The 18,321-nt window shown below is 39.7% G+C and overlaps 1 protein-coding gene across 3 annotated transcripts in view; it reads left to right on the top strand.

The window, feature by feature from the left end:
* LOC102282757 (coatomer subunit gamma-2) overlaps nt 1-18,321 on the top strand; it is an 88,172-nt gene that overhangs the window by 11,579 nt on the left and 58,272 nt on the right. For all 3 annotated transcript variants that reach the window (XM_070369014.1, XM_070369012.1, XM_070369013.1), the window contains one exon: nt 12,452-12,531. In XM_070369014.1, the coding sequence (XP_070225115.1) occupies nt 12,452-12,531 (80 nt within the window). The remainder of the gene's footprint in view (nt 1-12,451; nt 12,532-18,321) is intronic.

Raw genomic sequence — 18,321 nt, 5'->3', positions numbered from 1 at the left:
ACCCACCAGGCTCCTCTGTCCATGGAATTTTCCAGGCAAGAACACTGGAGCAGGTTTTCATTTCCTACTCCAAGAGACCTTCCCAAACCAGGGGATCAAACCCACATCTCCTGCATCTCCTGCTTTGGCAGCAGGTTCTTTACCACTGCACCCCCTGGAAGGCCCCTAAGCTTTCATAGGTGACCTTTATCAGGTTGAGGAAGTCGTTTTCTCTTCTTAGTTTGCTGGGAGGGTTTTTTTTGTTTTTTTGTAGATGGGTGTTGAATTTTGTCAAATGTTTTTTCTGTATCTATTGAATTATTATGGTCTTTCTTTTTTAGTTTGTTAATATGGTAAGATGCATTTATTTGTTTTCCTGGAAAATATAAAATCTTTGATTTCTGTTAAAACTCAAAATTTGGAATTAATTTTGAGTATGTGGTCATGAAATAATATTTATCTGTAATTTTTTCTTATGTTTTTGTTTGGATTTTGTATTTGGGTAATGCTGGCTTCATAAAATGAATTGATAAGTATTACTTCCTCTTCTCTTGTCTTGCAGAGTTTTGTAGAATCATTATTATTCTTTTATATATATATATTTTTTTTTTTGGTTGTGCTGGGTCTTCATTCTGTGCTCAGGCTTTCTCTAGTTGTGGTAAGCGAGGATTACTCCTCGTTGCAGCACACAGGCTTCTCATCGCAGTGGCTTCTCTTGTTGCAGAGCACAGGCTCTAGGTGAAGACGCTTCAGTAGTCGCAGCGCTCAGGTTCAGTAGTTGTGGCTCACAGACTTAGTTGTCCCAAGGCATGTGGAATCCTCCCAGACCAGAGACTGAACCCGCATCCTCTGCGTTGGTGGGCGGACTCCTAAACGCTGGCTGGACCACCAGGGAAGTCCTGTAGAATCATCATTAACTTTTCCTGAAATGTTTGTTGGAATTGACTATTGAAAGCATCTGCACTGTGGTAAGGTTTTTGATAATAATTTTACAAGGAAACAGATGGTATTATTCAGATTATTTGTCTTCTTGAGTGGTCTCTGGTAGTTTGTGTCTTTCAAGGAATTTCTCCATTTTGTTTACATTGTTGAACTTCACTGGCTAAAAATGTTCTTAATGTTTTCTTATTCTTTTAAGGGTTTGTAGAATCTGTTGATACTTCTTTTTTCACTTTGATATTGTAATAGGTAAAGCAGAACAAACAGAAAGTATATAATAAGATGGTAGATATAGACCCAAATATATCATTATTGCATTAAATGTAAATGAATAACATAAAGAACATTTACAGAAATTGACTGTACACTGAGCCATAAAATAAGACAAAACAAATTCCAAATGAATGAAATTATGTATCTTGTATTCTCATTACCTTGGATTAATGTTGGAAATAAATAATAAAAGAGTAACTGGATAGGTCTTCCCTGGTGGGCTAATGGTTAAGAATCTACCTACCAATGCAGGGGACATGGGTTCGATCCCTGGTCCAGGAAGTTCCTGCATGCTGCGAGGCAACTAAGCCCACTTGCCACAACTACTTAAGCCTGCATGCCTTAGAGCCCCTGCTCCACAACAAGAGGAACCACCAAAATGAGAAGGTGGTGCACTGCACCCGAAGAGTAATCCCTGCTGCCCGTACCTGGAGAAAGCCCATGTGCATCAGTGAAGACCCAGAGCAGCCAAATAAATACATAGTTTTTAAAAACAGTAACTCGATGATGCACCATATGTTTTTGATATTAATAACACTTTTCTGGGAATCCTTTGGTGGTCCAGTGGTTAGTACTCTGCGTTTTCATGCGTGAGGATGCAAGTTTAATCCCTGGTTGGGCAACTAAGATCCTGTCAGGCACATGACTTTAAAAAAAAAAAAAGTACATGTCTGTTCTGTTTCTAGCCATGATGAAGAGGCTAGATTTTCCCTGCTACCAAAAATGCCTAGAAAAAAGTATATATATATGTGTGTGTGTGTGTGTGTGTATGTATATGTTTGTGTGTATATATATATATATATATATCCCTCACAGTAGTTTTCCAGATATTAGATTAACAAAAATTCCAGGATTATGATATGAAGAAAAACCAATGCTTGTACTAGTTCATTTCCTTGGGGCAGATTACAGGTCTCAGATTAGGGGTTGTTAGTTGTTCAGCAGCTCAGTCATCTCCAACTCTGCAACCCCATGGACTTCAGCATGCCAGGCTTCCTGTGCTTCACTGTCTCCCAGAGTTTGTTCAAAGCCATGTCCATTGAGTTAGTGATGCCATCCAACCATATCATCCTCTGTCATCCCCTCTGCTCCTGTCCTAAATCTTACATAGCATCAGGGTCTTTTCCAGTGAGTTGGCTCTTTACATCATGTGACCTAAGTATTGGAGCTTCAGCTTCAGCATCAGTCCTTCCAATGAAATTTTAGGGTTGATTTCCTTTAGGATTGACTGGTTTGATCTCCATGCTATCAAAGAGACTCTGAAGAGTCTTCTCCGGCACCATAGTTTGGAAGCATCAGTTTTTTGGTGCTCAGCCTTCTTTATGGTCCTACTCTCACATCCATACATGACTACTGGAAAAACCATAGCTTTGAATATATGATACTTTTTCGGCAGAGCGAGGTCTCTGCTTTTTTAACACACTAAGTTTGTCATAGCTTTTCTTTCAAGGAACAAGTGTTTTTTAATTTGTGGCTACAGTAACTGTCCACAGTGATTCTGGAGACCAAGAAAATAAAATCTGCCACGGTTTCCCCATCTATTTGCCATGAAGTGATAGAACCAGATGCCATATTCTTAGGTTTTCAAATGTTGAGTTTTAAGTCAGCTTTTTCACTTTCCTCTTTCACCCTTATCAAGCGGCTCTTTAGTTCCTCTTTGCTTTCCACTATTAAAATGGTATCATCTGCATATCCAAAGTTGTTGATATTTCTCCCAGCAGTCTTGATTCCAGCTTACAATTCATCCAGCCCAGCATTTCACATGATGTACTCAGCAGAATACACAGAAGAACTATACAAAATAGATCTTAATAACCCAGATAACCATGATGGTGTGATCACTCACCTAAAGCCAGACATCTTAGAGTATGGAGTCAACTGGGCCTTAGGAAACATCACTATGAACAAAGCTAGTGGAGGTGATGGAATTCCAGCTTAGCTATTTCAAATCCTAAAAGATGTTGCTGTTAAAGTGCTGCACTCAATATGCCAACAAATAGGGAAAACTCAGCAGTGGCCACAGGACTGGAAAAGATCAGTTTACATTTCAATCCCAAAGAAGGGCAATGCCAGAGAATGTTCAAACTACCACACAGTTGCACTCATTTCACATGCTAGCAGGGTCTTTTCAAACGAGTCAGCTCTTTGCATCAGGTGGCCAAAGTATTGGAGTTTCAGCTTCAACATCAGTCCTTCCAATGAATATTGAGGACTGATTTCCTTTAGGATTGACTGGTTGGATCTCCTTGCAATCCAAGGGACTCTCAAGAGTCTTCTCCAACACCACAGTTCAAAAACATCAATTCTTTGGCACTCAGCTTTAGAGTCCAACTCTCACATCCATACATGACCACTGGAGAAACCATAGCCTTGACTAGATGGACCTTTGTTGGCAGAGTAATGTCTCTGCTTTTTGATATGCTATCTAGGTTGGTCATAACTTTTCTTCCAAGAAGTAAACATCTTTTAATTTCATGGCTGCAGTCACCATCTGCAGTGATTTTGGAACCCCCCAAAATAAAGTCAGCCACTGTTTCCACTGTTTCTCCTTCTATTTGCTGTGAAGTGATGGGACCGGACGCCATGATCTTTTGTTTTCAGAATGTTGAACTTTAAGCCAACTTTTTCACTCTCTTCTGTCACCTTCATCAAGAGGCTCTTTAGTTCTTCTTTGCTTTCTGCCATAAGGGTGGTATCATCTGCATATCTGAGGTTATTGATATTTCTCCCAGAAATCTTGATTCCAGCTTATGCTTCATCCAACCAAGCGTTTCTCATGATGTACTCTGAATATAAGTTAAATAAGTGGGGGACAATATACAGCCTTGATGTACTCCTTTTCCTATTTGGAACCAGTCTGTTGTTCCATGTCCATTTCTAGCTGTTGCTTCCAAACCTGCATACAGATTTCTCAAGAGGCAGGTCAGGTGCTCTGGTATTCCCATCTCTTTCAGAATTTTCCACAGTTTATTATGATCCACAAAGTAAAAGGCTTTGGCATAGTCAGTAAAGGAGAAATAGATGTTTTTCTGGAACTCTCTTGCTCTTTTGATAATCCAGCAGATGTTGGCAATTTGATCTCTGGTTCCTCTGCCTTTTCTAAAACCAGCTTGAACATCTGGAAGTTCACGGTTCACGTATTGTTGAAGCCTGGCTTGGAGAATTTAGAGCATTATTTTGCTAGCATGTGAGGTGAGTGCAATTGTGCAGTAGCTTGAGCATTCTTTGGCATTGCCTTTCTTTGGGCTTGGAATACAAACTGACCTTTTCCAGTCCTGTGGCCACTGCTGAGGTTTCCAAATTTGCTGGCATATTGAGTGCAGCACTTTCACAGCAGCATCTTTTAGGATTTGAAATAGCTCAGCTGGAATTCCATCACCTCCACCAGCTTTGTTCGTAATGATGCTTCCTAAGGCTCACTTGACTTCACATTCCAGGATGTCTGGCTCTAGGTGAGTGATCACACCATCGTGATTATCTGGGTCATGAAGATCTTTTTGTACAGTTCTCCTGTGTATTCTTGCCACCTCTTCTTAATATCTTGTTTCTGTTAGGTCCATACCATTTCTATCCTTTATTGAGCCCATCTTTGCATGAAATGTTCCCTTGGTATCTCTGATTTTTTTTGAAGAGGTCTTTAGTCTTTCCCATTCTGTTGTTTTCCTCTGTTTCTTTGCATTGATCACTGAGGAAGGCTTTCTTGTCTCTCTTTGCTATTCTTGGAACTCTGCGTTCAAATGGGTATATCTTTCCTTTTCTCCTTTGCTTTTTGCTTCTCTTCTTTTCACAGCTATTTGTAAGGCCTCCTCAGACAGCCATTTTGCTTTTTTGCTTTTCTTCTTCTTGGGGATGGTCTAGCTCCATGTTTCCTGTACAATGTCACAAACTTCGATCCATAGTTCATCAGGCACTCTGTCTTTCAGATTTAGTCTCTTAAATCTGTTTCTCACTTCCACTGTATAATCATTAGGGATTTGATTTAGGTCACACCTGAATGGGCTAGTAGTTTTCCCTACTTTCTTCAATTTAAGTCTGAATTTAGCAATTAGGAGTTCGTGATCTGAGGCACAGTCAGCTCCCAGTCTTGTTTTTGCTGACTTTATAGAGCTTCTCCATCTTTGGCTGCAAAAAATATAATCAATCTGATTTCGGTATTTACCATCTGGTGATGTCCAGGTGTAGAGTGTTCTCTTGTGTTGTTGGAAGAGAGTGTTTGCTATGACCAGTGCGTTCTCTTGGGAAGACTGTTAACCTTTGCCCTGCTTCATTCTATACTCCAAGGCCAAATTTGCATGTTACTCCAGGTGTTTCTTGACTTCCCACTTTTGCATTCCAGTCCCCTATAATGAAAAGGACGTCTTTTTTGGGTGTTAGTTCTAGAAGGTATTGTAGGTCTTCTTAGAACTGTTCAGCTTCAGCTTCTTCAGCATTACTGGTTGGGACATGGACTTGGATTACCATGATATTGAATGGTTTGCCTTGGAAACAAAGAGAGATCATTCTGTCGTTTTTGAAATTACATCCAAATACTGCATTTCGGACTCTCTTGTTGACTATGATGGCTACTCCATTTCTTCTAAGGGATTCTTGCCCATAGTAGTAGGTATAATGGTCATCTGAGTTAAATTCACGCATTCCAGTTCATTTTAGTTCGCTGAGTCCTAAAATGTCAATGTTAACTCTTGCCATCTGCTCTTTGACCACTTCCAATCTGCCTTGATTCATGGACCTAACATTCCAGGTTCCTATGCAATATTGCTCTTTTCAGCATTGGACCTTGCTTCCATCACCAGTCATATCCACAACTGGGTGGTGTTTTTGCTTTGGTTCCATCTCTTCATTTTTTCTGGACTTATTTCTCCAGACCAGGGGAGTTCCTCTTTTAGTGTCCTATCTTTTTGCCTTTCATACTGTTCATGGGGTTCTCAAGGCAAGAATACTGAAGTTATTTGTCATTCCCTTCTCCAGTGGACCACATTTTGTCAGAACTCTCCACCATGACCCATCCGTCTTGGGTGACCCTACGTGGCATGGCTCATAGTTTCATTGAGTTAAACAAGGCTGTGGTCCATGTGATTAGATTAGTTTTCTGTGATTGTGGTTTTCAGTCTGTCTGCCCTCTGATGGAGAAGGATAAGAGGCTTATGAAAGCTTCCTGATGGGAGAGACTGACTGAGGGGGCCATGCTCAGCAAATCTTTAATCCAATTTTCTGTTGATGGGTGGAGCTGTGTTCCCTCCCTGCTGTTTACCTGGGGCCAAACTATGGTGGTGGTAATGAAGATAATGGTGACCTCCCTTGAAAGATCCCAGGCATGTAGTGCTACACTTAGTGCCCCCAACCCTGCAGCAGGCCACCATCGACCCACGCCTCCACTGGAGACTCCCAGACACCCACAGGCAAGTCTGGACAGTCTCCTGTGGGGTCACTGCTCCTTTCTCCTGGGTCCTGGTGCATAAGGTTCTATCGTGCCCTCCAAGAGTCTATTTCCCAGTCCTGTGTAAGTTCTGGCAGCTCTATGGTGAGGTTAATGGCAACCTGCACCTCCTCCAAGAGGGCTTATGCTATACCCAAGTCTGCTGCACCCAGAGCCCCTCTCCCTGCGGCAGACCACCGACGACCCGTACCTCCACAGGAGACGCTCAAGCACAGTTCTGTCTCAGTCTCTGTTGTGTTCCTGGGCCCTGGTGCGCACAAGGTTTGTTTGAGACTTCTGAGCATCTCTGGAGGGAATGACGTTTGATTCTAAATGCAGATTCACCCCTTCTACCATCTTGCTGGGCCTTCTCCTTTGCCCTTGGATGTGGGGTTATCTCATAGCCACTCTAGCACCTACCATCTTACTGGGATTTCTCTGACCTTAGACGTGGGGTATCTCCACACTGCCGGTCCAGTGAAGCGCAGCTGCTGCTCCTGGCTTTGGTCCTGGGGTATCTCCTCACGGCCGCCGCTTCTGACCTTGGACGTGGAGTGTCTTCTCTCGGCAGGGTGCCGCTCCTGCGCCACACAACTGCTTGGTAAAAGCTATGGTTTTTCCAGTGGGCGTGTACGGATGTGAGAGTTGGACCATAAAGAAGGCTGAACGCCAAAGTATTGATGCTTTTAAACTGTGGTGTTGGAGAAGACTCTTGAGAGTCCCTTGGATTCTGCAAGGAGACTGCAAGGAGATCCAACCAGTCCATCCTAAAGGAAATCAGTCCTGGGTATTCATTGGAAGGACTGATGCTGAAGCTGAAACTCCAGTACTTTGGCCACCTGATGGGAAGAGCCAACTCATTAGAAAAGACCATGATGCTGAGAAAGTTTGAAGGCAGGAGGAGAAGGGGACGACAGAGGATGAGATGGTTGGATGGAGTCACTGACTCAATGGACATGAGATTGAGCAAGCTCTGGAGATGGTGAGGGATAGGGAAGCCTAGTGTGCTGCAGTCCATGGGGTTGCAGAGATCAGACATGACTGAGTGACTGAACAGCAGCAGCTCTGCATATAAGTTAAATAAGCAGGGTGACAAAATACAGCCTTGACATATCATTTCCCCATTTTGAGCCAGTCAGTTGTTCCATGTCTGGTTCTAACTGTTGTTCTTGACCCGCATACAGGTTTCTCAGGAGACTAAGGTGGTCTGGTATTCCCATCTCTTTAAGAATTTTCCATGGTTTGCTGTGATCCACATAGTCAAAGGCTTTAGCATAGTCAGGTGAAGCAGAAGTGGATGTTTTTCTGGAATTCCTTTTTCTATGATCCAGTGGATGTTAGCAATTAGATCCCTGGTTCCTCTGCCTTTTCTAAATCCAGCTTATACAACTGAAAGTTCTCAGTTCACATAGTTTTCAAGCTTGGAGGATTTTTGAGCATTACATGCTAACATGTGAAATAAGCGCAATTGTGTAATAGTTTGAACATTCTTTGGCATTGCCCTTCTTTGGTATTGGAATGAAACCTACCTTTACCAGTCCCGTGGCCATTGTTGAATTTTCCATATTTGCTGTCATATTGTGTGCAACACTTTAGCAGCAGCATCTTTTAAAATTTAAAATAGCTAAGATGGGAATACCAGACCACCTGATCTGCCTCTTGAGAAATTTGTATGCATGTCAGGAAGCAACAGTTAGAACTGCACATGGAACAACAGACTGGTTCCAAATAGGAAAAGGAGTACGTCAAGGCTGTATTTTGTCACCCTGCTCATTTAACTCATATGCAGAGTACATCATGAGAAGCACTGGGCTGGAAGAAGCACAAGCTGGAATCAAGATTGCTGGGAGAAATATCAATAACCTTAGATATGCAGATGACACCACCCTTATGGCAGAAAGTGAAGAGGAACTCAAAAGCCTCTTGATGAAAGTGAAAGTGGAGAGTGAAAAAGTTGGCTTAAAGCTCAGCATTCAGAAAATGAAGATCATGGCATCTGGTCCCATCACTTCATGGGAAATAGATGGGGAAACAGTGGAAACAGTGTCAGACTTTATTTTTTTGGGCTCCAAAATCACTGCAGATGGTAACTGCAGCCATGAAATTAAAAGATGCTTACTCCTTGGAAGGAAAGTTATGACCAACCTAGATAGCGTATTCAAAAGCAGAGACATTACTTTGCCAAAAAAGGTCCATCTGGTCAAGGCTATGGTTTTTTTCTGTGGTCATGTATGGACGTGAGAGTTGGACTGTGAAGAAGGCGGAGCGCCGAAGAATCGATGTTTTTGAACTGTGGTGTTGGAGAAGACTCTTTTGAGAGTCCCTTGGACTGCAAGCAGATCCAACCAGTCCATTCTGAAGGAGATCAGTCCTGAGTGTTCTTTGGAAGGAATGATGCTAAAGCTGAAACTCCAGTACTTTGGACACCTCATGCGAAGAGTTGACTCATTGGAAAAGACTGATGCTGGGAGGGATTGGGGGCAGGAGGAGAAGGGGACGACAGAGGATGAGATGGCTGGATGTCATCACTGACTCGATGGACATGAGTCTGGGTGAACTCTGGTGTTGGTGATGGACAGGGAGGCCTGGCGTGCTGCGATTCATGGGGTCGCAAAGAGTCAGACACGACTGAGCGACTGAACTGAACTGAAGCTGGAATTCTGTCACCTCTACTAGCTTAGTTCATAGTAGCACTTCTAAGGCCCACTTGACTTTGCAATCCAGAATATCTGGCTCTAGGTGAGTGACCACACCATCGTGGTTATCCAGGTCATTAAGTCCTTTTTTGTATAGTTCTTGTGTGTGTTCTTGCCACCTCTTCTTAATCCCTTTTGCTTTTGTTAGGTCCTTGCCATTTATGTCTTCTATTGAGCCCATCTTTGCATGAAATGTTCCCTTGGTATCTCCAGTTTTCTTGAGGTGATCTCTAGTCTTCCCCATTCTGTTGTTTTTCTTCTATTTCTTTGTACTGTTCACTTAAGAAGGTGTCCTTGTCTCTCCTTGTTATTCTCTGAAACTCTACATTCAGTTGTGTGTATCTTTCCCTTTCTCCTTTGCCTTTCACTTCTCTTTTCTTAGCTATTTATCATATAATTGGAATCATAACAGCATGTAGCATTTTCATATTGGTTTCTTTTACTTCGTAATACGTTTTTAAGTTTCCTTTTTGTTTTTTTCATGGCTTCCTTTTAGCACTGAATCACTTTCTGTTGTTTGGATATCCCATAGTTTATCCATTCACCTACTAAACGACATCTTGATTACTTCCAATTTTGGCAATTATGAATCAAGCTGGTATAAAGTCAGGTTTCTGTGTGGACATAAGTTTTCAACTCCTGTGAATAAATGTCAAAGTGAGCAATTGCTGGATCACATGTTACGTGTATGTTTGTTTTTGTAAGAAACTGTCAAACTGTCTTCCAAAGAGGCTGTACAGTGTTTGCTCACCAACAGTGAGGAGAGATCCTGTGACTCCCCATCCTCGTCAGCACTTGGTGGTGTTGGTGTTCCTGATTTTGACCATTCTGTCAGTGGTGTAGTCATACCTTGTCTTATTAATAATTTAACTTTCCCTGATGAATATAACATTCAGCATCCTTTCATATACTTATTTGCCATCTGTTTTATCTTCTTAAGTGTAGTTATCTGCTAAAATCTTCGACCCATTTTAATATTATGTTTTCTTATTTTGATTCTAAAGAGGATTTTTTGGGTGTATTTTGGATCTTTTCTCAGTTATGTGTTCTGTAAATATTTTTCCCAGTCTGTGTTATCTTCTCATTCTCTTGACACTGTCTTTTGCAGAGCAGAAGTGTTGAATTATATTAAAGGCTGACCTATCGATTATTTCTTTCATGGATCTTGCCTTTGGGGTTGTATCTCACAAACCATCACCATACTAAATAAACATCATCTAGGTTTCCTTCTGTGTGTTCTACTAGGAACTTGATTGTTCTGCATTTTACATTTAGGTTTGTGATTGATTTTGAGATAATTTTGTGAGGAGAGTGTAAGGTTTGCATCTAGATTCAACTTCTTGGCTTGTGGTATCCAGTTCTGCCACCATTTGTTGAAGAGACTGTTTTCACTCCATTGTGTTGCCTTTGCTTCTTTGTCAAAGATGAGTTGGCTGTATTTATGTGAGTATATTTCTTGGTTGTCTCTTCTGTTGCATTGATGTATTTGTCCATTCTTTTGCCAATATCACACTGTCTTGTTACTTTTTACCACTTTTTTTTTTTTAACTCTTCACTCCTTGCTGTATTTCTGAGTTATTACCTAGAATAGTTTCCCTGTGCCTGAAAAATATACCTTTTAGAATCCCAACCTTTGTAGACTATAGATACTTTATCCTATGCAAGACCCTGAGCTTGTACTTCTGTGGCTGTGAGTTACTTATTTTTCCATCTTTGGCACCTGTGAATGTCCCTTCACTTTGCTTTTGGCTTCATATTAAAATCTTTTTGTTCCCATTTTATTCAGCATTTTTGTATTTGTTTAGGTCATATGTTTTACTTGTTAAAAACACATCTTTGTCAACACTGTATTATCACTCTTTTTAAGTTTTAGCCATTTTGGTAGGTGTGAGGTGATATCTGAAATGTGGCTATAATTTGTATTTCCCCAATGACTAAAGTGGTAAGCCTCAATTTTTTGTGCTTTAGCTACTTTTTTCATATCTCTAGTTTTATTCTGCTTCATGGTAGATTTTTATTACAAGGGAGTGTAAATTTTCTTTTGCTCTGAAATTTTGATTCTCATTTTTTGCTTTCTTCTCATAGTAGCTTCAGATGGATGTGGTATGCCTCATTCATCTGCCACGTGCTGCCTTTCTCTTTCTGGGGTGATTTTTTTCTGTGTTTAATCACCGTGAAGATCCTCACTCTGTTCTGTCTGTTCCTTCACGGGCTCAGTAGTCTCCAGCAGATCCTTTGTACCGCTCAGACTCAAGCTGGGTCTGAGGTATTTGAGTTTCACTACTCATAAGAAATTTGAAGTTACTTGATAAATAAGGAGGCAAGACAGGCGAGAGGAACCACTCCTTCTAGCATTGAGTATGGATGTTTATAAATAAAATTAGAAATCCAGGTAAGGAGACAGGGTGGGCAAAACTTAATTATTGCTAGTTTAACACTGATTTTGGATCCAGGTATCCATGTAGAAATCTTGATAATTGAAAATAGAAGTTAGTTATACAACTACAAATGCCTAAGGAAAAATATGCTAAACTGAGGAAAACACAGAGTCTGCATGTCTGTGTATATATTTTTAAAGAATGAAAAAATATTTTTTAGGACACGCCTTTAGCTCTCTGAAAAACCTCTCTTTGGACTCACTGTCAGAGTCACAGTGTGGGTGTTTCTGTATAAAGACCCATATAATGAATTGAATGTTTGTATTTTCATCTAGATGTTTTCCACTCTTAGTGCATCAGTTACTTGTGTTTAGGAAATAGTAGAATTCTGAACATTTTCTCATCTAGGCATTTCTCTGTCTCTCTCTTTTGTGGCTACACCCTGTAGCATGCAGGATCTTAGGTACCTGACTAGGGATTAAACCCAGGCCCCCAGCATTGGGAATGTGGTGTTTTAACCACTGGAATGCCACAGAAGTCCCCTCATCCAGACATTTTTATTTTTTTATTTATTTTTTTTTCCAACTACAATTTTATTTTATTTTTAAACTTTACAAAATTGTATTAGTTTTGCCAAATATCAAAAGGGTAGATGATAATCTTGTTAAGAATAGTTTTGTAAGTATATCTATTTGGGGTCCTCATTTCAAACAGTTTAAAAAACCATTTCCTTATGAATAACCTGTTGCCTTTTATAAATAATTTTTTAGCAAACATTGAGAAGAATGTGCTACCTTACCATCAAAGAAATGGCTACCATCTCTGAGGATGTGATAATTGTTACAAGCAGGTATGTGAATAGTTAAAACCTGGGATGGGATACTTAAATATTTAGTGGAGTATTTGTTGTCCTCTTTCTATTAATTTTACATTTTGACTGTAAGAAAGCCAATAAGAATTTAAAAAAGAATATAATGTCAAAGAGCATTCTTTTCTAAAATGTGGTTGTCATCCTATGAAAACCATCCCTGTCTGATAAAGCAAAAAAGGAAGTTACAAAGGCTAATGCTAATAGATTGATTACATTTAGAATCATAGTATGTCATCAAACAAAACTAAAAAGTAAATGATGCACTGAAATAAAATATTATTTAAAAATTTAAAATTTTATATTATAGTTGCTTTATGAAATAAAATATAAGTACATCAAAAGACTAATATCTATAATATATAAAGAACTCTTCTATTTCAAAAGTTATCTCCATGTGATAATTAATAAAATAACTAATATAAAGAATCTAAATATCTTTACTCATTCTCATTTAGTCATTTAGAATGACTAAATATACTAGTCATTCTCTAGTAACCAAAAAATGTAAATTAAAAATTCAAGAATGAGTTACAATATTTTTTTATGCTTTTAAATTCAAATTATTTAAACTAAAAAAAAAAACACCCCAAAAACCCGAGCAGCTCACCTATTTCACCCCTAGTCCCTGCCTCTGGCATCCACTAACCTGTTCTCTGTATCTATGAGCTTGGTTTTATATATGTATATTTATTTACTTATTTAAATTCCACATATAAGAACTATTATATGGTATTTGTCTCTGTCTGACTTATTTCACTTAACGTAAGGCTCTCAGGGTCCATACATATTGTCACAAATGGCAGGATTTCATTCTTTTTAATGGCTGAATAATATTCCAGTGCATATATGTACCTCAATTTCTTTATCCATTCATCTATTGATGGATACTTAGCTTGTTTCCATATCTTGGCAATTGTAAGTAATGCTGCAGTGAACATGGGAATGCGTATATATATTTGAATTAGTGTTATTGTTTTCTTCAGATGAATACCCAGAAATAGAATTGCTATATGGTAGTTCTATTTTCAGCTTTTTGAGGAATCTCCATACTGTTTTCCCTAATGGCTGTACCAGTTTACATTCCCACCAGCAGTGCAGAGGGTTCTCTTTTCTTCATGTCCTCAACGCTTGCTATTTCTGTGTTTTTGTTAATAGCCATTCTAATAGGTGTGAGGTGATAATCTTATTGTGGTTTTGATTTACATTCTCCTGATAACTAATGAAGTAGAGCATCTTTTCATGTACTTGTTGGCCATCTGTATGTCTTCTTTGGAAAAATGTCTATTCACATCTGCCCATTTTAAATCTTTTTTTTGTTTTTGCAGTGAGTTTATGAGTTCTGTATAAATTTTGGAAAATTACAATATTTTTGCCAATCACATTGGCAAAAAAGAAAAAAGTCAGTCAGTACTTGTAAGGGATATTGATTTTCTCGTAAACAGGAGGTAGAATAATGAATTGGTTCAGTTTTTCTAGAAAGCAGTGTGGCAGCATTTGTTGAATGTTTGAAAGGGTTTATCCCTTTAATCCAGTAATTCCACATCTATGAAATTATCCTCAGAAAACAATCAGAGATAGCATTCATTATTGATGAAATATTTTAATTTTTTGGATATATTTTTGAAACATCTTTAATGATATGAAAAAGTCCTCAGTACAGTGCTGAATGAGAGTTGGATTCAAGTCTGTATATTCCTTATAGTCTTAAAAATATTCTAAGTATATTTATAAAAATTTATGGCTGAAAATACACTGATTCATTACCAGTAAGTTATCTCTGGGTGTTTGGAATTGTGGCTATTTATATTCTTTAAACTTTTGATAATTTTCAAATTTTCTAGAATGAGAATGTGTAATTTAGAGTCCTAAGACATTTAACAAATGTTATTTAGAAAAATAGTTATTAATAGTTATAGTTCATAGTTATTAATTATAACTCATTCAAGTGAATCTGATATTTGTATAGCAAAATAAATTTTGGAGGAGGATACTTATGCTTAACCAGCAGTTGTGTTGAAGTTTCAATTAGTAAAGCTTTCAGCTGAAAAGAACAGAGCCAGATGTAAATAGTAACACGTAAAATAGGCAGAGAAACTGGTGTTGTTTCAGTGGCTCAGCAGTGTCAGGGCTGACATGTCTTAAATTCTTTGGGACATCCTCACATTATTGCAAAATAGATGCCTGAATTACTGGCAATGCACCATTCAAGATGGGATGGGTACTGGGAAGGGGGCCAGAGAAAGCCAGCACCATCTGCCTCTTTCATCAGGTATGCAAAAGCTTTTCCCAAGGCAATTTTTAGATTTCATTGGCACAACTGTGTTATGACTAACCTTAGGAGGCCAGGAAAGTGAGTATTTAGCTTTTATAGCCCAAGGGGCAAGCTTGAGAGAAGGGATTGAAAATGGGTACTTAGTTAACTAAGATTAGTTAACTCACCACAAGTGGCACAAATAAAAAACAAAAACAAAGAAAATCTTCCCTGAGATTGCCGCTGCTGCTAAATTGCTTCAGTTGTGTCCGACTCTGTGCGACTCCATAGACGGCAGCCCACCAGGCTCCCCCGTCCCTGGGATTCTCCAGGCAAGAACACTGGAGTGGGTTGCCATTTCCTTCTCCAATGCATGAAGAGTGAAAGTGAAGTCACTCAGTCGTGTCCGACTCTTAGCAACCCCATGGACTGCAGCCTACCAGGCTCCTCCGTCCATGGGATTTTCCAGGCAAGAGTACTGGAGTGGGGTGCCATTGCCTTCTCCGACCGAGATTGCTAGTCTCCCTGAATAGTGGAAAAGTTAAAAATAGAGTATCAACTGTTGATTGAGGATTTTCATTCCTTCGAGTAGCTGGTAGGTAGTACTTCCACCTGAGTCCTGTTAGGCCGCTTTACATTATGGTTTGCTTCTTGTTTGTTTGAAGTGATTAGTAGATGTTGTGGGCAGAATAATATTCTTCCACCCACAAGGCCTCCCTGTCCTAATTCCTAGGACCTGTCAGTATGGTCCATGGCAAAGGGGAATTCCAGTTGCTAATCAGCAGATAGGGAGTATATCCTGGGTTATCCACGTGGGCGCAATACAAGGCTAAGTGCCCTTACGTAGAAGAGAGAGGCTGAAGAAAAGCCTCAGTAAAGGGATGTGATGGTGGAAGCAGGGCCACAGAGCTGCACTGTTTTTGCTGGATTTGGAGATGGAGGAAGGGGACCACAAACCAAGGAAATATGGGTAACCTCAGAAGTTGGAAAAGGCAGGGAAATGAATGAACCCCGACAGCCCCCAGAAAGGAATGCCTTCTTGCTCATACCTTGATCCTAGCCCACTGAGGCCTGTGTTGGACCTCACCTTACAGAACTGCAAGGTAAAGAAATGAATGTTGTCTTAAGCCTCTTAAGTTTGTGATAATTTGTTACAGCAACAATTGAAATCTACTGGATTTTGCAGTATACTAGTGTATTAGATCAGTATCTTGTACACTTTAAAATTAGACAGTGTTATATGTCACTCACATCTCAAAACTGGAAAAAAGAAAACTAGTAAGAGGCTTTGATACCTGAAAGTGGGGGGCTGCTGTAACAAATACCTAAGAATGTGGAAATGGCTTTGTAATTGGGTAGTGAGCATGTGCTGGCAGAGTTTGGGGAGCATGATAGAAAAATTCTGCACTGCCTTGAACAAACTGTTAGTAGAAATATGACCATTAATGCCTCTTCTAGACTAAGAAGGAAGTGAGCAGCAGGATAGAGAAAACGTTTATCAGGTATCATTGTGAACAGACTGTTGACAGAAACATGGACATTAAAGGTGCTGGTGGTGAGGGCTCAGGAGAAAATGAGGAAGAAGTTTCTATTATTAATAGAAACTGGGGGACGGGGATCCTTGTTATAGTGTGGCAGGAAGCTTAGTCGCACTGTATCCTGCCCTAGGTGGAAAGAGGGGCTTGCAAACATGAATTTGGATATTTAACTGAGATTTCTAAGCAGAATGTTGAGGTGTGACTTGATTTCTCTCTTTGTCATTTAGTAAAATTTGGGAGTACAGTAAAAATTGAGGAGAGACCTGTTAAATGTGAACCAGGAGATCTTGATAAATACTGAATCGTTGGGTTGTACACCTGAAACTAATATAATGTTGTATGATCAATTACACCTCAAAAACACAACAAAAATAAAGCAGAAGTTGCTGATTTTGGAAATTCTCAGCCTACAAAAATGGCAGAGCATGCTCAAATCAAGAGATGTGTGTTTGGAAAGCATTCTTTAGAGGGAAAAAATCAGTTACTGTATAGCCTTTTGCTCAAACCTCAGATTAAAAGGTCAGAATATTCACTCACACAAACCACTCTGAGAGATCAAGGGTGTGACTCATAGATTCCCTCAGCATCTAAGCAGAAGCTGAAAATAGAGATGGGATTATCTAGGCAAGATCTGTGGAGGAACCTCTTGACTAGTGGAGTAAGTCTGTACAAATATGGTAGTCCCACAAGGCGCTTGAGAACCTTACACCAGCAGAAACACTGCCAGCGTGGACTGAAAGGACCAGAGACGAAGTGAAAGAGGGCTGTCAGAGCCCCAAAATTCTGCAGGCAGGAGACAGGCTGGTAAGACTCCTCAGCTTTAAACACAGGCTGCCCTTTATAAAAAGGAAGGATGGCTCAGAGGGCAGAGCTGCAGGCCCATAGGGTAGAGCTGAGAACCTAGTGAATTCTGCTTAGGACTTGAACCCTCTTCCTGTTTGCCTGGATGGATTTCAGAATCGTCTGGGGCCAGTAACTCTTTTTTAGCCTTCCATTTTCTCTTTTTGAATAGGAATGTTTGTGTGTGTTCTGTGATGCCAGGTCCCATCTTTGTGTTTCAGAGCAGGGAACTTGTTTTAAAGTTTAGCATGTCCACGGGTAGAGAGGAATTTTGCCTCAGGATAAATTATACCCTTTCTCACCCATCCCTTATGATTTTTGATAATAAGATTGGTGCTTTGAGTTGGGTGAGATTTAAGTGAGATTTTGGACTTTGAGCTAATGCTGTAATGTGTTGATTTGGGGGAATCTTGGCATGGGGTGAATGTATTTTGCCTATGAGATGGATGCAGGCCTGCTGACATGATTTTAGCCCAGTGAGACCAAGTTGGAATTCTAGCCCATAGGACTAACTATAAGATAATGTACTTTTATTATTTTAAGCCTCTAATTGTGGTCATTTGTTGTAGCAGGAATAGAAAACGAATGTATTAGATGACCATTCTGTATCCATAGGCAATTATGTTAGCATGGATATTGAGAAGATCTGAAAGCATACACTTCACTAAAGAATATATATAAAGAGCCAATAAGCACATGGCAATGTTCTCAATATTATTAGTCATCAGGGAAATGAAAAACTTGAGTAAGGTATCTTTCACATTCACTAAAATGGTTAAACCAGCAAAGCCTGACAGTACTAAATCAACAACCCTACTCCAGTATCCAGTGTATGGAGCAGTTGAAGCTGTCATAGATTGTAGATGGGAATGTAGAATGGTACAGCAACCTCAGAAAAGGTTTGGCAGTTGCTTATGAAGTTAAACATATACCTACCCTGTGACCAGTGATTTTACTGCTATATATTTACCCAAGAAAATGAAAATCTTTGACCACAGAAAAAGACTGTACAAGAATTTGATTGCAGCTTTGTGATAGCCCTAAACTAGAAACAATCCAAAGGTTCATCAACAGGAGGATGGCTAAACAAATTGTGTTTTATTAATATAGTGGATCACTACTGAGCAATAAAAAAGAACA

Source organism: Bos mutus, chromosome 4 (assembly GCF_027580195.1).
Source record: "Bos mutus isolate GX-2022 chromosome 4, NWIPB_WYAK_1.1, whole genome shotgun sequence".
In the NCBI taxonomy this organism is placed as follows: Eukaryota; Metazoa; Chordata; class Mammalia; order Artiodactyla; family Bovidae; genus Bos; species Bos mutus.
Note: the sequence above shows the minus strand (reverse complement) of the source record. Positions and strands in the feature narration are given on the sequence as shown.